Source organism: Trichechus manatus, unplaced genomic scaffold (assembly GCF_000243295.1).
Source record: "Trichechus manatus latirostris isolate Lorelei unplaced genomic scaffold, TriManLat1.0 scaffold00191, whole genome shotgun sequence".
Taxonomy (NCBI): domain Eukaryota; kingdom Metazoa; phylum Chordata; class Mammalia; order Sirenia; family Trichechidae; genus Trichechus; species Trichechus manatus.
In genome coordinates, this window is record NW_004444127.1 from 2,415,154 (window position 1) to 2,436,424 (window position 21,271).

The following is a 21,271-nucleotide window of genomic DNA, read 5'->3' on the forward strand; positions in this document are numbered from 1 at the left end:
GACCTGCCCCCCGGCCGCCTGCCAGCTGGGAGCGGAGCGCGCCGCCGCCCTGGACTGAGGGGAGCCCGGCCGAAGGGGGTCCCCGAAGCCCGCCGCGATGGACGCCGTTTTGGAGCCCTTCCCGGCCGACAGGCTGTTCCCAGGATACAGCTTCCTGGACTTGGGGGATCTGAACGAGTCGGATTTCCTCAACAATGCGGTAAGATGGGGGGCGGGTGGTCTGCGTCCTACTCCCGCCGCTCCGCACCCTCTTCGCCGCGTGCCTGGCCCCCCCCCCCCCGGAAGGACCCGACTACACATTACCCGGCAGGAGCGAGGGAGAGTCCCCTGGAGGGCCCAGGGGTACAGGATCTCCTGGAGGGACACGTGCTCCGAGCGCTGAGATTTGGCAACTAGGTCCCTTGACACTTCCCTAGACACTGAGCCTGGACCGGAGCGTCGGAGCTCGCCCCAGCGCGCACCCCTCCCGGGGGCTCGGTCCATGGATGTTTTAGTCCTCGTCTTCTAGGGCAAAGGGACCTCGAGGCGTCGGGGCCATCCGATTCCGGGATATGAGCTCGAGACACCAATCCCGCTACCACCTCATCTAGCTGTCCTCCACCCACCCCGGGGTTCTGGAACCAGCTTGAACGCAAAGTGGCGGCGTCCTTTCCTGCGCCGCCTCTAGGACCTCGGTAGCTCCGCGTCTGGTTCTCCGCTGGGGGGCGCACAGCGGAGCATTCAGAGCGCCAGAGACCCGGCGCCCCGGGGGGCCAGAGACCCGGCGCCGCGGGAGACTTAAAGGTGCAGCCTCGGCTGCCTGCCGCAGGGAGTTAGGCCTGAGATCCTCCCCCCACCCCCGTGGAGGAACCCAACTGGTCAGGGCAGCACAGGGTGGCGCTCAGAGGGAGGGAAGCCTCTCTCTCCGTCTGCGTCTCTGGGTCACTGCTCTGTGTCTCTGCACCTCATGTTACGCTTTCTCTGTCTCTCTCCCTGTATCTTCATGACTGTATTTATCTCTGGGTTTGTCTTTCTCCTCTTGCTCCCCGGGCCCTCTCTCCCTAAAGAAACGTGGCTTCATGCTTTCTCTTCTTCTCTCCCTCCCTTTCTTCTCAGGCTCACCCCTAAGTCCCTGAGGAGAGGCATGGGCTCAGTAAAGGGAGAAATATTTGGGTTGGGGGACCTGCCCCATGACATGAGAGCTGCTTGAGGAATCTGGTGGGAGCCCCCTATTCTGTGAACCATCAGTCCCCCACCCCACCCCCCTACACAGCCTTGGTGATCATCGATCATCTTGGGGATCTCTCCCTGCTGGCCTCTACCTCCTTGGAATAAGATAAACTTGGCCAGACAAGCACCAAGTCCACAGAGACTTAAAGTGTTAGGAAGTCCAGGCCTGGGCTTCTTGGACTTCCACCTAAACTGTTGCAGGCTGCTAGACTAATGGTAGGGAAACTGAGGCCAAGAGACAGAACCTGAGTCAGGAAGGCATAGGATAGGGTGTGAGGTCTCCCACATCTCCATTAGGTAGCAAATCCTGGTCATCCTTCTCCCTGAGGAAGTCCCCTCACCTCAGTCAAAGCAGAGAAGGGAGAGAGCTGGCACTGGCAGCAGGAGACCTAGGTTCTAGTCCTGGCTCTGCTGACTCTCCCTGTGAGCTTAAGCCGGCTTACTCACTTGTCTCCCTCGGCTTCAGCTTGTCTGTAAAATGGGAGAAAGGTTGGATCAAGTCTTTCTAAGAATGGTTCTGGCAGAGATCCAAGGAATAAAGCAGCAGGGGCTGGGAGTCCATGCACTCCTGGGGTTGGTAGGAGGTACTGGTCAGAGGAAGAGGATTTGTTGGCGTGGAGACCTTGGCAGTCACGGAGGGTCATGCAACCCGGATAGGCCCCCTGTGAGCTTCCCCCAGCCCTCCACAGCTTTGAGATGGTCTTTCTTCTGAATGAACTCTGCAGCCTGCGCCTCTTCCTTCAGCTCCATTCAGCCCTGCGTCCCCAGCTGCTCATCTGGGCCTTAGTCCAGCACAGGAAATCAGTCAGTGGTGTCCAGCACTGGAGATCTGGCAAGGGAAAGCCCTCCTGGGGAGCCTCCTGTGCCTAGAACCTGCAAGGCTAGGCGAGATAGAGGGAGAGGAAGGGGCATCTAAGGGGAGACAGAGAGAACCCTGGGCTGAGAATCTGGAGATTGGTCCAGCCAGGCCAATGCAGAGAAGTGACTCTTCTTCCTCGGGGCCTTGATTTCCTCATCTGAAAAGTGAGGCTATTAGAAGTGTCCCCATAATGTTGTGGTAGAGATTCGGTGAGAAAATGAATATGAAGGACTTAGCACAATGCCTGGCATGTAAGAATCCATAATTATTAACTTGTCCCAGAGACTGGATGAGTGGTGGTGGTAAGAAGGAGCTCTGGTGGCTCAGTGGTTAAGCGCTCAGCTGCTAACCGGAAGGTCAGCGCTTCGAACCCACCAGCTGCTCCACAGGAGAAAGATGTAGTGATCTGCTTCAGTAAAGATTACAGCCTTGGAAACCCTGTGCGGCAGTTCTACTCTGTCCTATAGGGTCGCTAAGAGTCGGAATCGACTCAACGGCAATGCGTTTGGTTTGCCTGGTGGTAAGAATTACTCAACTAGGAGTTGCTATGTGACCTTGAGCAAGTCGCTTTCCTTCCGTTTTGTAGGAAGGGACATGCAGCCCCTTTAGAGTCTTGGAAATAGGGCTTCCATTTCAATGTCTAAGGTCCCTTCCAGCTGGGATCCCATACCAACCCCATCCCCAGCACCCTCTTCATTCTGCCTGATGATAGAAAAATGTTTCAGGGCTAAGGAGGTGGGAAGGGATGGAGTCTGTGTGCTTCTCAGTCTGGAAGATGGAGAGCCGGGTATTCACTATCTTTCTTAAAAATCCAGATAAAGGCCCCAAAGTCATGTGGAAAACATCTGTGCTCTGTTGCTCTGTGCAAAAAGCAAACAATCAAAAAGTACACTCACCTTGAATACAAACAAAAAAAAAACCAAAAACCAAACCCATGACTGTCGAGTCTATTCCAACTTACAGCGACCCCACAGGACAGAGTAGAACTGCCCCATAGGGTTTCCAAGGAGCTGCTGGTGGATTCAAACTGCGGACCTTTTGGTTAGCAGCCAAACGCTTAACCACTGTACCACCAGGGCCCCATTCCTTGAATATAACTATGTAAAAAAGGTATTCACAGGGACGGGGGCCGGAGACCTCGTATGCAAAGTCACATCAGGTGTGTTTGGTTGTCTTGTTATTCCGTGAAGATAACCTTCATGCTGTTGCAATTCTGTTTACGTGATTCCCAGAAACACCCCTCAGCAGAAGCTGCCCTTCCTGCCAGATATGGGGGCTTCTTCTCCCTCCTATCCCTCCCAAAGACCCTGATATGGCTGTCCTAGGGAAAAAAAAGAAACAAAACAGTTGCCATCGAGACAATTCCAACCTATATGTGTCAGAGTAGAAATGAGCTCCATAGGGTTTTATAGTGGCTAATTTTTCAGAAGCTTTCTTCTGAAGCACCTCTGGGTAGGCTTGAACCTCCAACCTTTTGGTTGGCAGCCAAGCACATTAACCATTGGCACCACCCAGGGCTGCTCTAGAGCCCTCTTCTATTGTATCCTATGATCTTTCAGCCTTTTGACAGGTATGAGAGAGGACCTGGTGCTCAGAGAGCTGGAATATAGGGCCAGAGGGAGAACAGGTCATGTCTCTAGCTGAGACACTAGGTCTGCGAGCCTCTTGCCTCCTTCTCTGGCTCGGGAGGCGGGGAGTCGGGGATAATTCTGGCTTCTCTAGAGGGAAATGGCTTTGGATCCCAGAGAAGCCCCAGCTGGGAGGTGTGGGGAGGAGGAGGAGGAGGAAGAGCAGTTCTGTTGTCTCAGAGGGGAGCAGCAGGAAGCTGTAAGGATGTTTGCCCAGAACACTCATCCACCTCCCAGCAGCTGGGAGGCCAGGTGTGGGATGACAGGGACCCAGGGACCAGCCCAGGGGAAGGAGGTGAGTGGTCTAAGCCTGATCCTTGCTCCCCAGGCTCCCAGCCCAGCTTCCCCTGAGCTAATTCAAAATAAAAACCAAACCTGTTGCCCATGGAGTCAATTCCAGCTAATTAGAGAAGCAGAAAAACCCCCTCCCCCAACCTCCAACCCTGGCCTTTGGGGAATTTCAGGAGATTAGAGAAGTATCTGTGTTTGGGTGTTCTATGTCTGTGTGTGGGCCTTTAACAGCCCTTGAAAGGGAAGACACGTATATATGTGTGTTTCTGTTTAAATTCTCACCTACAGGGAAGAAGGTAGAGGTGCCAGGGTACCCTGGTCTCAGAGTAGTATCCACTACAAAATAACTAACAGAGAAAAAAAAAAAAAAAAAGAAGTCGGCCTTGAGTTGGCCCCAACTCATGGCAACCCCACGTATGTCAGAGTAGAACTGTACTCCACAGGGTTTTCAATGGCTGATTTTTTGGAAGTAGATCACCAGGCCTTTCTTCTGAGGCACCTCTGAGTAGACTTGAACCTCCAACCTTTTGGTTAGCAGTCAAGTGCATTAACCATTTGTACCACTCAGGGGCTCCAATGGAGAACATGGTGATCCAAATCTCATGGCTCCTTCTCAGGAAGGGAGACCTCCCTGGGTCCGTACCCCTCCACCAAAATATTAAGTTTGGTTCAGGTGGGTGTTTTGTTTTGTTTTTTCCTTCCTCCACTGAAATATAAGGGCAGGGAGTTTATCTGTCTCATTCACTGCTATATTCCCAGTACCTAGGACAGTGGTGCCTGGCACAAAAAATGGATCTCAGCCAACAATTGGTGAATGAATAAATGAATGAAAGAGGGCCTAGACTCCATATTTTTTAAGGAAGAGGGAGAAGGGTGCTTAAGTTCACTCACTTCCCAGCCATCAGGACCCTGCAGCCCATGCTGGCCCTGTGATTCAGAAAGGACTCTCCACATTTTCCAGTGAGTTATCATTGCTTGAGCCATCCCCACCCTGCAGCACAGGCCCCTGCAGCCCCTCTTCTGGGACAGTCTGGAGCTGGCTGACCCACAGGAGAGTTGAACTGGTGGCTCAGGCTTCAACCTTGAGCACTGGCTCTAGGACTTCCACCTTCCCCAGTTTCTTCTTCTTTGGATTGCTCTGGGACTTCTGGATCCACACTCACCCAGCTTTAAACCAAGCCTTTTCTAGTCCTGCCTCAGGGCTTTTGCATGTGCTATTCCTTCCATGTAGAAAGCTTTCCCTCCAGTTCTCTCCATCTCATCCTTCTGTTCTCAGCTCAGATGTCATCTCTTCAGAGAAGCCTCCCTGACCACCAAAAGTGAGACCTGTATTATATTCTCTTAATGCCTTTTATTTCCTTCATAGTCCTTATCCCAGTTTACAGTTATTTTATTGGCTTATTGTCTATTTCCTCCATGAGAAAATAAGTCCCATGAGAACAAAGACCATGTCAGTCTTGTTCATTGCCATAAACCTAGCACAGTATCTTGACATAAAATAGGTGCTCAATACCATAAACCCCACCATAATGCAATAAGCTGGGTCCCAAGTTCTCAATCACATAAGATGTGGAGTTATGTTATTGCAGAATTAAAGAAAAACAGTATTTTTCAGTTAGACTGTACAGTCACGAACACACCCACACACACACAAAATATAGATCGTGAAACTTTGCTGCATGCAGCAGACCCAACAGAGAAAGACCCAAACAAGCTCCAAGCAGTCACTTCTTTACCAACCCCACAGAGATAAGAGTTGTGCCCATCTTTGTTTGAGATTGGGCCTGTGCAAAGGATAGAAGCCAAGTGCCAGTCACATTGTAGCGAACTTCACTCTATTTCAAGGGCTTACTGTACTTGTAGAGAAAAATGCTTTAGACTGGGGCAATCCCTGGAAGGGAAGAGGAGATCTTCGTGTTCAAGACACGTATAATTCCAGTAGGGGCCCCAGGGTTTGAGGGGGCTGGCCAGACTAGGTAGTGGGGGTACTAGGCCCCATAAAAATTAGGTCTGCACCCCAATCTGCTGTGAGGTCCCTCCGGCTTCCCTGGACCAGCCGGGGATTCCCTTGCTTCAATGCACATGTCCATTCCTTCAACAACTGGACCCTGAAGGAGCACCTATACGGTGCCAGGCTTGTCCAGATAGAGAAGCCACACCCTGCCTCCAGGCACTCACAGCCAAAGGAGGGAGACAGCAGGGAGACAGTGTCGGCACTGTGATGGGCACCATGATGGAGTGGAGACTGGCCTCAAGGAGGGGAGGTTAGGATAGGTTTCCCAGAGGAGGTGACTCCGCACCCTCCCTCCCCAAGTTTCCTCATCCCTATTGGCAAAGGGGGGACAGTGGTGGTTCAGTGGTAGAATTCTCCCCTTCCATACAGGAGATCCAGTTCAATTCGCAGCCAATGCACCTCATGTGCAGCCACCACCCACCTGTCAGCGTAGGCTTGTATGTTTCTATGATGCTGAACACATTTCAGCAGAGCTTCCAGATTAACATGGACTAGAAAAAAAGGCCTGGCAATCTACTTTTGAAAATCAGCCAATGGAAAAAACCCTATGGATCTCAATGGTCTGATCTCCAACTGATCGTATGGGGGAACATTGTGCCTGGGGTCACCATGAGTAGCGGGCCAACACGACAGCAGCTAACAATAACAACATCGGCAAGGGAGTTCCTGGAAGGCATTTCAGTAGGGAGGACTGCGGCTGAAACAGAGATGAGGGGGCACCTTCACTTTCTGTTCAAGGGCCAGGTGGTCCTTTAAGGAGAGGAGGGTACAATCTTCTCTCCCACTCTTGTTCTGCTTTGGAAGTCTGGGGGGAAGCTCTCCAGGGCAAGGAAAGTTTGGGATCTTGGATATCAGAGGAGGCCTTGCCTTCGTCCTCACACACTCTTATTCTTTGAGTATCTGTGGATGCCTAGAGCTTTGGGGGCAGAGCCAGCACATTGCCTGAGCTGTGAGAGGAGAGGCCCCAACAGCCTACCCCACACCCTTTCCTCATCCTCACCCAGGATGCTGCTCCCCCACCTGCCTGGGCACTTGGACTTTGCTCTCTGCACCTCCCAGGACTCCCAGGAGGTTCTGTTTGTGCCTGGCCTAGCCTGACTGCTGTTCCAGGAGAGGGGAGGATGAAGAACACCCCCCTTTGTGTCCTCTGCTCCCTACACTGGGTGCCTCCTGCAAGCCCTGGTACTGAGGCCCTCCCAGAGCATCCCTCTTGGGGACCTGGCTTGCCCCTGAACCTCCCTCAAGAAACAAGCTCCAGATGCTGGAGAACAGGCTGTTCTTCTGGAAGTCTCTGCGCTCCAGGGGGCAGGATGGAGGATGAAGATTTGGGTGGAGTGAAGTCAAGACCATGAGCATTGCTCTGGCTGGAACACCATGTAACCCCCTTGAGCAGGCTAGGGGAAGTCAGAACAAGTGGAAGCTTCTTGACCCTTGATCAGAATTCAGAGGAAAGTGGGAGTGGGAGTGTCTGGTTCAGAAGAAGTAGAGGGGCAGGATATGGCCTGGAACTCTTGACTCACAGAGAAAACACGTCAAGCTACTGGTTTCCTTGGAATGCCAAAGATCCTGATCCCCATAGCCTGGACACACAACTTGAGAGCTAGAACAATAATGGGCTTCCCTGCTGCCGGGTTCAGTGTGCCCCCTCCTCCAACTCTCTGGGGATAGAGCCCTCACTGCCACTTCCTTGGCCCTTGGCTCTTGGCCGAGAAGCCATTTCACCCATCCCAGAGAGGCTGACACATCTGGGCTGGGATGTGTGGTCCGACATCACAGCTGGACAGCAGCAGCTGGGCCCCTCCTCCCCTTCCAAAAGAATAACAAAACTGAGAGCAGCAGTGGAGAGTCAGCAGGCTCTTCGGGCCCTGGCGGAGACTAGGAGGCAGTTCAAGGCAGCAATCGAAGGGCTTGCTACAGAGTCAGACAGGTCTGAGCTTCTGCCTGGGTCCTCTCTCTGCCTGGAATGTCCCATCCCTTACTTGCTGTGTGACCTTGGGCAAATCTCCTTTCTGGGCTTTACTGAACTAGACCTAAAGTCCTGTGAGGGCAATGAGTGTCAATTAATTGTTTTTGTCTATTCCCTAGATCTAGTTATAGTGACTGACTCATACAGGGCTCAGGAAATGCTTATTTATTGGTTGGATAGACAGATGAAAGAAGAGAAGGAAGGGATGGAGAGAAGGAGGGAGGGAGGAAGGAAGGAAGGAGTAGAAAGGAGGTGATAGAGGATGAATGGGTAGGTGGATGGAAGGATGGGTGGAAGGAAGGGTCCAATGCGGAGGGGATGATGGATCATGAATGGGTAGATGAATGGATAGAGGAAAAAGCGACACTTCTGCTTTGATGATCCTTTTTTTTTAAATGGGTTTTATTTATCTACTTATTCAAGTAACGAATCTTAACCTAAATCCCATATCTACCTTTCACTTTATCATGATGGCCTTTTTTATTATGAAATACATTATGCACATAAAATGATATATATAATGCATAGATATGAGTTATATAGCAAAATGGACACCTAGGTACTCACTACATTCATTGCTTAAAAAATGGACCCAGCTCTGGATACCTTGGTCTTTGAGAGACACGTGAGTTTGGGGAAGAGGAGAGCCACCCCACTCTGGGCAGATTCTGAACAGGAAAAGTCCTGACACCTGGTGCCTACTCCCAGGCCCCGCCTGACCAGATAGCAGGGATGAAGGTCAGATGGCAGATTCCTGGACAAGCTCATGGGAGCTCAGCCGACCTGAGGTGGGGCAGTGTGGTCATGGATGGTCGTCTCTAGCACTTCACAGACCTGGGAGCAAGAGCAAACCCTGGCTCTCACCACTTGTCATTTGTGTGAGCTTGAGTCCCTTATCCTCTTATTTTCCTCAACCATAAAGTAGAGATGACCATAAAACATCAGGTTCTTATGAGGATTCAACCTTTGTATAGGGCTGGGAGTCCCTGGGTGATGCAAACGGTTAACATGCTTGGCTGCTAACTGAAAGGTTGGAGGTTTAAGTCCCCTCGGAGGACAGGCCTAGCAATCTACTTCCAAAAAATCAGCCACTGAAAACCCTATGGAACACAGTTCTTCTCCGACACATGTAGGGTCACCGTGAGTTGGAATGGACACGACAGCAACTAGTATAGGGCCGAGCACATTGCTTGGCACATAGTACACTCTCTCTAAACGATGTTGCTGCTGCCGTTTTTATTCTGATTACTGTTGTCATTGTCTAAAAGGAAGGTCCCCCACTGGACAGTCCTTGGAGGAACCCCCCACCTTCTCCATCCCTGTGCTCCTCCCTGACCACAGGGATTTGTTTTCGCGTCTGTCTGACCTCTCTGCAGTTGGAAGCTTCTTTTCTTTGAGTAAATTCAAAAGGCCCAAGGCTCTGTCTTAGTGCTCTGTATTTCTGGGCAGCAAGAGAGGGGTGCCCACGGAAGGAGCAAAACCAGGGCCCTGGTGTGGACCCAGTGCATGGGCTGGGGGCCCATATTTTCTTTGTATCTGGCCCTGTACTCAGTGCTGGGTTGGGGTAGCAGGAAGTTAGTCATTCCTTCGACAACCAGTGGTGTTGTGGGTGGCCTAAGAGCAGTAACTCTGCAATCAGGATCCTTAGGTTCAAATCCTTGCTCAACCACTGGCTAAGTGAGTGAACTTAGGCAAGCTACTTAATTTCTCTGTGCCTCAGCCTCCTTATCCATAAAATTGGCATAGTTCAGTGGTAGAATTCTCATCGTCCATGAGGGAGACCCAGGTTCGATTCCCTGCCAATGCACCTTATGTGCAGCCACCACCCCTTATGTGGAGGCTTGCATGTTGCTATGATGCTAAACAGTTTTCAGCAGAGCTTCCAGACCGAGAAAGACTGGGAAGAAAGGCCTGGCAATCTACCAGTTCTGAAAATCAGCCAATGAAAACCCTGTGGATCACACGGTCTGATCTGCAACTGATCATGGGGATGGCGCAGGACCAGGCAGCACTTCATTGAGTTGTGCATAGGGTTCCATGAGTCAGTGTCCTGACTTGATGGCAGCTAACAACGACAATAGTTCCTACCGTACCTTCTGAAGTTTAAATGAGATACTGCATGTAAGGAGCCAGAACAGTGCCTGGCACATAAATATTAGCTATTACTATTATTGTCATTACTATTAAGTATACTATATGCTAGGCCCTGTGTGAGGCCCTGCAGAGGGTTCAGGGATAAAATACTTCCTAGATCCTGTCCTCAGGGAAGTTAAAGTTTAGAAAGGAGTGCCATTGTACATAATTAGAGTTCAAACTATGCTATTAACCAATGACCTAACAGTCTGTAAGTGCTGTGGTGGTTCAGAGAGGGAGAGGAGCTAGTGATCTAGGAAAGCTTCTTGGAGAAAATGGTATTCGAGTTTGGCCTTAAAGTTGGGATATAAAGGACAAGAGCATTCCAGACACAGGGAATGGTATAAGCAAAGGCCCTGGGGCAACGGAACTCATAGCAGTTTGTGGAGCTGGGGATGGTCAGTCCAATGAGGCTGGAGGGAAGCAAAAGATGAGGGGGCTCCAGATGTAGTGGTAAGTTGGAGTCAGTTTATGACAGACCTTGAAAGCTGTGCTAAGGAGTTGAGAGTCTGTTTGGCCGGCAGGAGTGAGCCATTGATAGTTCTGAGCTGTTCAAGGTGTTCCCCAGCTTCTCTGAACTGCCTCAGTGCTGGGAGTTCTGGAGTTCATTAAGGGGATTTCATCTGTCAGGTTTCTAGATGATAAGGGACCCCCACCCACAGGGGAGACAGAATTGTGGACTCTGAGCCGAGGCAACTCAAGGCAGCAGCTGGCCCCAGGCCCCTTCTCTCCTCTGCCCTCCACCCCATGCCCTGATGTGACTCTCACACTGGGCAGGAACACCAGTTTCCTTCTAGCTCTCTCTTCCCCAGCACTCTGGGCCAGGCTGCCCCTCTTTAGGGCTAGAGGCCAGGGCTGGGAGCTCCACACTGAACCATGCCCAACTCCCTGGCCCAACCCCAGGACCCTAACAGAGTTCCCTTACCCCATCCTATAGCTCAAGACCCTCCACTATCAGGCAAAGCATGTCCCTATTGATTCCCGGGGCTTGCAGGGATCTGAACACTCCTGAGCCCAGCCCAGCCCAGCCTGGCATCCCACCTCTCTGGCCCTCTCACCCATCAGCTGAGACAGGATGTCCAGAGCCCCCACATCAGCCATCCCCCAGGGCTGCGCCTCCCCAGAGAGGAGGCGCAGCCCTGCCCTCAGCTGCCCCAAAGCCTTCACCCCTTTCCCTTCCAGGGATGCAAATCAGTTCCACATTTGGGATCTGGCAGGCACTATTTGCTCAGAACTTTCCCCTCCCAGTTAGCTCAGGCTCCCATCTCCCCCTACTCTGCATGGTCAGCCCATGGGGTCTGCAGAAGGGGAAGGGCTCCTGCCTTCAGCAACCCCTTCAGAGGACTGAGAGGGAGCCAGGCCCAGAGGTGCAGTGGACAGGCCCTCTCAGGGAGAGATGGAAGAGAAAGGGCAGTGGGGGTGGGGTGGAGGCTGAGCTTGAGCAAGCACGAGGAGATGAGGGGTTGGGAGAGGGAAGGATCGAGGTAGTTCCCAGCTCAGCACATTCCTGAGACATCTGGACTGGCTGGAAGGGCCCCAGCTGGCCTGCAGGGCTGTGGCTCCAGCTTCTCCGCTCTGTGATGTCAGGATGCAGCATCCCCTCTCTCCTTGGGGTCCCACTGACCTGGGTTCCACCTTGGGGCTGAATGGCGGGGTCTCCTCTCCAGACCCCTTGCCTTCAGTGAGCGAGCAGGAAAGAGGCCTCTAGGGCAGTGGAGGAAATGGTCACCTCCTCAGAGGTGGGCTTCACCCGGCAGTAGGAGGCAGACACAGAAGACCCATGGCTTTGCCCACCCAACTGAAGAAGATTCTTCCTTTGGGTTGGTGCTAGACCCTTCCCTGCTCAACTCTTCTGCCTCAACTTGAGTTGGAAGGAAGATAGAGACAGAGGAAGGGCCCCGTAAATGGCTGCTTGTCCTGAGCTGTGGGAACCTGAGTGAGTCTGCTCCCTTCCCTGGGCCTCAGTTTCCCTCATCGGTAATAATAATAATAACCAGTTGCCATGAGTCGATTCTGACTCAGAGTGACCCCATGTGTGTTAGAGTAGGATTATGCTCCATATGGTTTTCAATGGGTAGGTTTTCAGAAGTATATCTCCAGGCCTTTCTTTCAAGGCACCTCTGGATGGACTTGAACCTCCAACCTTTTGGTTAGCAGCTGAGCGCAATAACTACTTGCACCACACAGGGACTCCTGGGAATAATAATAGCTAGTAGTTATTGGGCTCTTACTATGTGCCATATTGTGGCTTAAACACTCACCACCGAGGGATTCCAAGCATAATAATGTTGTTGTTGCTGGGTGCTGTTGAGCCAATTCCAACTCATAGTGACCCTGTAGGACAGAGTAGAACTGCCCCATAGAGTTTCCAAGGAGCGGCTGGTAGATTCAAACTGCCGACCTTTTGCTTAGCAGCTGGGCTCTTAACCAATGTGCTACCACGTTTCCAAGAATATTAATAGCTACATTTAATGAAAGCCTTCTTTGTGTCTTGCATTGTATAAAGCACTTTACAAATGTTATCTTATTTAATCCTCACAACAGCCCAGTGGAGTAGGTATAAGTACCCTCATTTTATAACTGAGACCGAGGCTCAGAGAGGTTAAGGAATTTGTCTAAGGCTACACAGGCAGTATATAGCAGAACCAGGATTAGAACCAGGTCTGTCTGCCTCCCAGCTTAAAATCACCGAGCTACACTGCCTCTGCAAATAAGAGGGGATGGACCAAATGATGCCAAAATTCCTTTCAGCTCTAAAATTGTCATGATTTTTTTTGGCCATTGCGGGACTCTTCAAGAAGGGCAGGGGCAGGCATTAGTCACACACTGGGTGGGGGAAGGAGGGCAGAGGCAGCCAGCTTTGGAGCATCTGGTGGGGCAGGAGTCTTTGGAGGCCCCACCCCCTGGGAGCCCCGAGAGGTCCAGGCCCCAGGGGCTGGAGTTACAGCCTAATCCCCAGCCGAGCCCAAGGGTCCCACACCTTCCCTAAAGGAAGAGAGTAAATAAGAGAATGCAACTCCTTCCAAAAATAAAACCTGAGGACAACTCAGACAGCCCTGGACCGCTGAGGAAGCCAGCAACTGAGCACTGAGTGCATGGAGGGAGAGGGAAGCGGCCAAGGGAATTCCAGCCAGAGCTGGGCGGTAGGCTCCAGCCAAGGGCTTTCCAGCTGGCCAGGGGCTGGGAGAGCAGCTCCCAGCAGGCTGGCCACGGGGCTCCGTTCATCAGCTCCCTTGAGCTGGCCTGAGCCTTGGGCTCCTCCAGCACTCAGTGGGGGGCTGTGGTCCCCAGACGCCTGATCTGGCTGAGGTTTAAGAATGAAATGGCCTTGGGGAGGAACAGCCTGGAGAATGGGTACAGCAAGCCCTAGTAGGGAGGAGCCAACGGAAGGAATCCAGGCAAACGGAAACTCTGCCTTCAGCAGGAGCCGGCTGGCATCAGAGCGGAATTCAGGACAGTCATTCCTGGAGGCTCAGCTGCAAAGAAAAGGGCCTCAGTCCATTAGCTCACTGACACATTCCTTTATTCACCCACTCATTCAATCAGTCACTCACTCAACAAACATCTGAACACCTACTGTGTGCCTGGACCCATGCTAGGCACTGGGGATACAGATGTGAACTGAACACAGTCAAGACATAGAAGCAGCATGGCTGGGCCATTTCAAGCTACACTAAAGAACTTGGACTCTATCCTAAAGGCAGTAGGGAGTCATCGATGGATATTGAACAGGGGAGTGATATGGTCATATTTGTGTTTTAGAAGATCCTCTTGATGCAAGTGGAGAATGCCTGGCGGGGGGGGGGGGCTTGGTCAAAGTTCAGGCCTTGAACCTACGTTCATAAATGGAGTGGTCACCCCACTAGACAGGAAGCCATTTGAGGGCAGGAACTGAGCCTGGTTCATGTCTGTATCCACAGGGCTGGGCAAACAGTAGGCGCTCAGTAAATACTGAATGAATGAATGTGATTGGATGCCCTTATTCTCCAAAGCCCTCAGCGTCAGCCCTGGCACTTGGTGTCCAGTGTCCTGAGCCATCCCCATGGGATCCTCCAGCCACTGCCTAGGGACCAGCGTCTCCAGCAGCCAGGCTGTGGGCTGCTGTGCCCTCAGTGGTGCCAATCACAGCTAATTCCAGACCTAGGCAGCAGTCACTGCCATCGCTTCCTCCTGCCCAGTGCTTGGCGCCCACTCCTGGACTGGGCCACAGCACAGGGGCCTCCTGGTCAGAAGATGCCAGGGGCTGACTGGGAATCTACAGGTGGTCAGCTCTCCACTTGCCTAAGGGCCCTGTGGTTTGGCCAGAGGGGAGAACAGGAGGGCCAGGCAGGCAGGGCTGGGGGCTGCAGAGAAAACACACACCCCCGCCCCAGGACCCTGCTCTGTACAGAAGCAGCCCGTGCACAGAAGGTGCTGCCTGCCCTTTCCTTCCCCCTCCCTTTCTCCGGCACACACTAGCACAGAAAAGCTCAGTCCCCCCTTTGCCCCCTCCTCCAGTCCCAGCCCTTACTGTCCCAGCCCCAGGACAGCCTGCGACTCCCAAACCTCACTCGCTGGAGATCACATGACTCAGTCATCTCAGGCAGGTGGCTTGATAAGGTCAGCTTTCCGTTCTGCGATGCTGTGAGATGTTGCTTGTGTTCATGTAAGCGTGTGCATGTGACTACATGTATGTATGCACATGTGAATCTGTGTCTGATCACATCTCATGAGTGTGTCCTTGTTGGGTTTGTGTTAGTGCCTGACGGTATCAGCCTATGTGAGCTATGAGGATGTGTCTGCATGCGGTAGCACCTGTATATGCAATTGTCTGAATGTGTCAAAGGGTGTGTAGCTATCATTGTGTGGTGTCAGAGAGGTGGTGCTTTCCTGTGTTAAGAAGGAACCCCATAGCCCATACGCCTGTAGCATACGCCTGCATGTGCACACATACACACAGAAGCATTTCTGCTTATTTGGACTTTGGCTCTGTGGTGAGTAGTTCAGTAGGGGGAAAATATGAAACCTCAGCAGCCGCCTTCCATGGGCCTGTGGGGAACAGGGGCTGACAGTGAGGTTAGAGGCTGGAACAATGTGCTCGCCTTACCCCCCAATGACCTGCGAGGAAGGCTTAGGGAGGGACTGGCTCCAGGGACCCAGAGAGCTGGCATCACCCCTTCCCAGTCTCCAAAGAGGCCAGGGCTGAGGAAAAGAGCCCACTTTCTGATCCACTTCACCCCGTCTCTGCCACCCCTGCCTCAATAGGAGCAAAGACTTTAACAGATGGGGATCAGGTCCATTGAAGAGATGCCACGTGCCCAGAGCAGAGCTTGCCCTTGAACTGGGGGCTCTGGAGTCTGAGTTCAGTACCCTTTCCCTGTCACAGGCCAGCCTGCAAGTCTAGCTCTGGGAAGGGGAGTCCTGGGTCCCCAATGCCTGGAAGGTGACACTTAAGAACAGAGAGGGTCTGTCTGAAAACTGGGGACGCAGGGGGCCACCTTCCCTCCCCTCAGTGCTTCCCTGCTCTCCCTTGGTCCACTCGCCACTCTGGGTACAGCAGTGACTCAGGCTGGTGGCCCTTCAGCTTGAAATGGGAGCAATTTTCTAGTGACCACGAGGCAAGTAACCATTCCGGAATGTATGGGTCAGTGTTGGGGGGAGGGGTGTGGGGGCCCTGTTGCTGGGGAGAAGGGGGAAATGTGAGAGGACCCTCCTCCCTTCTCTCCCGAGAGCGTCGGAAGGAATGTCCGGGCTCAGTATCCTCCCCGCCGCCCCCCCCCCCCCAACGCCCAGCTCAGTCTGGACCCACTCCGGTCTCCTCCCTCCCTTCCCCAAACACAGACTGAATCAGCCTGGGCCCGGGGAAGACAGGAGCCTGGGATGGGGGTGCAGGCCCCAAGGGGCTGGGGACCTGCGGGAGGTGGCGCGCCAGGGTCTGGGGGACCCCCTTCTCCCACAGCCCTGCCTCTCTCCTCCACCCCCATAGATGCAGAGCCACCTCAGCTTCACCCTCTCTGCACTGACCCCAGTGGAGGGACTAGGGGACGGGTACGGAAGGGAGCCTGAGCGGTCCTGTTACCGCTCCCGGGGTGGCGCCCCACCCAGGAACAGAACCAAGGTCGCTGCCCCACCAGTGCACCCGTGGTAGCTCCACAAGGCGGAGTGGAAGAGGCCAAACTGGAAGACCCAGGCAGGAAATTAAGAATTGGGGCCCGGCACACTCCTTGCACCGAGGACGCCAGAGGAGACACTCCCTCTCCACTTCCCCCAACTCCGGCTGCGGGGGTCGGGGCCTTAGGACACCAACGGCTTGCCAGGCCCAGCTGAAACCTCAAAGGGGCCATTTCTGCCTCTGCTCTGCCCCAGACGCAGAAGGGGACACTGATGCCGAACCTTAACACCCTCCCTCCTGGACGCCCGAGCCGTCAGCGAACCCGGGGACCTCCCCCGCGTTAACCCCGCGCTCCTCCACTCCCTTCCCAGCAGCCGCAGCCGGCTTCTCGGAGCTTCCTCCCATTTGCCAGGAGCTTTGCAGCTCCCACCAATGAGCAAGCCGGATTCCGGCGAGGGGCGGCCCCACGCGCGTCTCGTTAACCTTTTGTGGGCCGTACTGGGCCGACAGGATTTGGCATCTTCAAAATTTCAGGGGCGGGTTACTGAGGCCTGGCTCCGGCGGGAGATGCAGCCGAGAGGAGGGGTGTGCGAGTCTGCGAGCGGGGGAGCCCGGGAACTCTCTTCCAAGCGATGGAGTCGGCGCCGGCTCTGCGTGGCTGCCGAGAAGGAGCTTTTTTTTGGCACGACTGTAGGAAAAAGTCTTTAACGAGGAGGGAAACAAATCATAATATTTCCTTCTCTGGCTTCCCACCCCCGTTGCTTGGAAAGGCACCCTTCACCCCAGTGGAACCCTAACCCTCAGAACGTTGACCCACCACTCCCTGTCGTTTGTAGACTCCTCATACCACGGTCCCCACTCCCTCCTCCCAATAATTTCCATCGGATAGTCTGAAACCTGAACTTTTTGTGTGCGAACTGGAGGGAGGGGTGGGGGTGGTTGGAGGAGACAAGGGGTGGGGCCTGGAGCTGAGGTCTCCAGTGTGGCCTTCCCAGGGTTGGGGAGAACGTGAGTAAGAGGGACAAAGACAACAAGGAGAGGTTGCCCACACGCCTTGTGCAGCTGCAGAGCTGTGGAGAAGCCCCTCCCACAACATCACCAACTCACTGTGTGACCTTGAGTAGCCGGCTTTCCCTCTCTGGGCCTCTGCTTCTTCGATAGCAAATCGGGTAAGGGGGGAATGGACCAAGGGATTTTTCAGGTCCCATCTGTCTCCAAATTGATGATATAAACCAACAGTCACTGAGCTCCTGATAGGCCAGGCGCCAGATGGATGGAAAACCAGTTGCCCACAAGTCAAGTCCTACGCGGGACCCCATGGGTATCAGGAATAGAACTGTGCTCCACAGGGCTTTCAATGGATGATTTTTTGGAAGTAGATTGCCAGGCCTTTCTTCCAAGGTGCCTATGGGTGGACTTGAACCTCCAACTTTTTCATTAGCACCCGAGCATGTTAACTGTTTGCACCACCTCCTGGGGACTCCTTCCAGATGGTAGTAGAGGGGCACAAAGCTCTCTAGGGGAAGTCCCTTCTGCAGTAGTCACATGAGGGGGTGGGGGGAGGGGGAACATGTCCACCACTGCCCCCAGAGGTCTGCCCAGCATACAGAAAGCCCTGAGCAAGGAGGACCAAAGAGCCTGGTGTCCTCCACCCCCACCCTGCCTGCCCCTTGGCCGCCCTCCCCTTCCACTTGGCTCCCGGCAACTCTGGAAGCTCAATCCTGCTGGGGTTTAGCTGCTGTTTCCAGCAGGTGGGGTGTGGGGTGCTCACAAAGTGGGGTCAACTGATCTCCCTCAGCAGGTTCTGGTGGACACCCCAAAACGGATCTCTGAGAAGGACCTGGTTCATCTGCCTGGAGCAGAGGCCTTCAGGGACCCCAGCCCAGATTGGAGCAAGCATCTCTCCTCTCCAAGGCCCTGGGAAGAGGTTTGGCACACCCTTATCTCCTGAGAAGCAGCTGCTGGAGAAATACCTTCGCAGCTGACTCACTCTCTCCTCACCACCCCCTCCACCGGCCCCACACCAGGCTTTTGAGACCCTGAGAGAGAGAGCTGAAGGAAGTGGCGCCCCCTGCTGGGCTGGCCTGGGCTCTGCAGAGGGTGTGGCTAGCACAGACCTGGCAGAGCCTTAGCTGGGTGGTTGGTGGTTTTATATCACGTGAATGGCTTTCTTCTGGGGTCCAGTTGTTCTTCTGGACTTGTTCAGCTGAAGCTTGACCTCCTGTACTGCCTCACCCAAGCATTCCCGGGCATGACATACTGAAGGTATTGCCCTCTAGGGTACAAGGCCCTGTCCCTCCAATATTTATTGTCTATCATGGGCCAAAGAAGCCCTGGTGGCACAGTGGTTAAAGCGATCGACTGCTAACCAAAACGTCGGTGGTTCGAAACCACCAGCAGCTCCACAGGAGAAAGATGTGATAGTCTGCTTCCGTAGAGATTTACAGCTTTGGAAACCCTATGGGGTCGCTATGAGTTGGGATCAATTTGACGGCAGTAGGTTTGGTTTTTTTGGTTTATCATGGGCCAGGGTCTCTGGGTGGCGCAAAAGGGTGGTGCTCCTCTACTAAAGTTTGGCAGTTCAAACCTACCCAGCAGCACCATGGAAGAAAGGCCTAGCAATCTGCTTCCATAAAGATTTTTGACTCAGAGTAACCCAATGTGACAGAGTAAAACTGTGCTATAGAGTTTTCTAGGCTGCAGTCTTTATGGGAGTGGATTGCCAGATCTTTCTCCCGTGGAGCTGCTGGGTGGGTTCAAACAGCCAACTGTTGGTTAGCAGCCAAGCACTTAACTCTTGCACCACCAGGGCTCCTAGCTCTGTAAAGATTACAGCCAAGAAAACCCTATGGCAGTTCTACTCTGTAACACATGGGATCATCATGAGTCAGAATTCACTTAAGGGCAACGGGTTTGATTTTTAATTTTAATTTTTTTTTTTTTTTTTAAATCATGGGCCAGGGCATCCCACGGTGGTGCAAATGGTGCAAATGTGCTCGGCTGCTAACAAAAAGGTTGGAGGTTCAAGTCCACCCAGAGGTGTCTCAGAAGAAAGGCCTGGCAATCTACTTCCAAAAAATCATCCATTGAAAGCCCTATGGAGCACAGTTCTACTTGACACCTATGGGATCGCCATGAGTCAAAATTGACTCAACAGCAACTAGGTTATTTTTTTATCATGGGCCAGGTGCTGGGATCCAGCAGGTGAACAAGGCACAGCCCCGGGCCTCAGGGAGCTTTCAGGCAATTACCGAATGTCAGGTTGGCAAACAGGCAGTTACTGAACTGCAGGATATCTGCTGCAATCGGGGAAGGACTGGGCAGTGAGGGGTTAGGGTGCTTCCCTGATGCGTGATCTTAGACCACTGGGCTCCCTGGGCCTCAGTTTCCCTGTCTGTCAAATGCAGATACTCACCTTCCTTACTAAAGGAATAATTTCTTTAATGAGGATCAACACAAAGTTGGTTTCTATGAAGCTGAGGTTAAAGATGTCCCAAATATCCAAATTTCCACTCCACCATCTCTAACATCAACTACTCCCTCACCACTCAGTACCCTCCCTCCGATCTTTGGGTTCTGTAATTCACTGCAACATCTCACAGAACTCACGAACTGTATTTACAGTTATTTATTAGGGAAGTAACGGTACAGTTTGGAATCAGGGATGACTCAGGATATAGTTCTTCGATGAGGACAGCCTCTTCTCAGCTGTGCCTGAAGGCAGGTGTCTCTCTGGCCCTCGGACTCTGGGCCTCGCTTCTGCCATGCTCGGGCAAGCGTTACAAAGCTCCTAGCTCCGTGGGTCGTGGGTCGGCAAGACCATCATCTCCTGCCGGTCTCCTGGTTCCTGCTGTCTCACACCCACCGCTACCACTCTTGCTACTGCTGCACCCTGTCTCTCGCTGTATTCCATGTTATAATTCCTCTTTCTCTCTCCGTGTCTCCCTTTAAGCCTAGCGGATGGAAGACTGACCAATTCCCTTGTTAGTATTCCATACACTTTTTTTGCATGGTCTCACCCAAGGTGTTCCATGCACCTTATTTGCATTAACAGCAAGCTGCCAGTCCCCATTCGTATGTCACAAGCACCTTTCTTGCATAGTCCCACCCAATCACTGTGTGTGGGAGTCACAAAGACTATGGCTGGAAGGGCCATATTAAGTAACTCACTGCACCACACTTAGTCATTGGGTGATTGTGAGAATTAAATGCCATGATGCACGCAAAAGCACTTCATCAGGTTAAACCATGACCAAAATGGAGGAGGAGGAGGAGGAGGAGGATTTCTGGTAACTGAGAAGGAGGGAGAGTGCCTAAAGTTCATGGAGTTTCTGAACTCATTTTGTGCTGGATTTTCAGACAACACTTTGTTTTGGGGGTGGGGGAAATCAAGCCACCTTCTGCATTGGTTCCAGAGCTTAGCTCAAGCTCAGATTTAGGGGCTGTGGTTTTCCTGATAATACTAGCTAACAATTATTGACCACTCATTACATACAAAGGAGCCCTGGTGGCACAGTGGTTAAGTGCTCAGTTGCTAACCGAAAGGTCTGTGATTTGAACCCATCAGCTGCTCCAAGGGAAAGTTCTACTCTGTCCAATAGAGTCACTATGAGTCAGAATTGACAGTAATGGGTCACGACATACTAGGCATTGTTCTAAGTGTTTTATATGTATTTACTCATTTTATCCTCATAATCCTATAAGGTGAGTATTATTAAGTACTTAAATGTTTGATCCTCATGACAAGCCTATGAGGGTAGGAACTATTATTTCCCTCACTTTACAGATGAGGAAACTGAGACACAGAAAGGTTAAGTCACTAAGCAATTAGAGGAGCTAATTGTTGAAAGCAGGTCTCTCTGACTCCAGAGTTTGTGCTCATCCTCTACTCAACCTGAAAGATGCTCTTCTAACCTTGAAGCTCTCAGCCTTATTACCAGGCAAAAGGTCTCACTGCCCACCCCTTCTGGACTGGGACCAAAGAAAAACCAAACCCATTGCCATCAAGTCGATTCCAACTCATAGCAACCCTATAGGGCAGAGTAGAACTGCCCCATAGGGTTTCCAAGGCTGTAAATCC

The 21,271-nt window shown here is 52.5% G+C and overlaps 1 protein-coding gene across 1 annotated transcript in view; it reads left to right on the forward strand.

Moving 5' to 3' along the window:
* Window positions 1-3: 3 nt before the first annotated feature.
* CREB3L1 (cAMP responsive element binding protein 3 like 1) overlaps window positions 4-21,271 on the forward strand; it is a 41,224-nt gene continuing 19,956 nt past the window's right edge. The window contains exon 1 of the mRNA XM_004387659.1: window positions 4-199. Within this exon, the coding sequence (XP_004387716.1) occupies window positions 98-199 (102 nt within the window). The 5' untranslated portion in view covers window positions 4-97. The remainder of the gene's footprint in view (window positions 200-21,271) is intronic.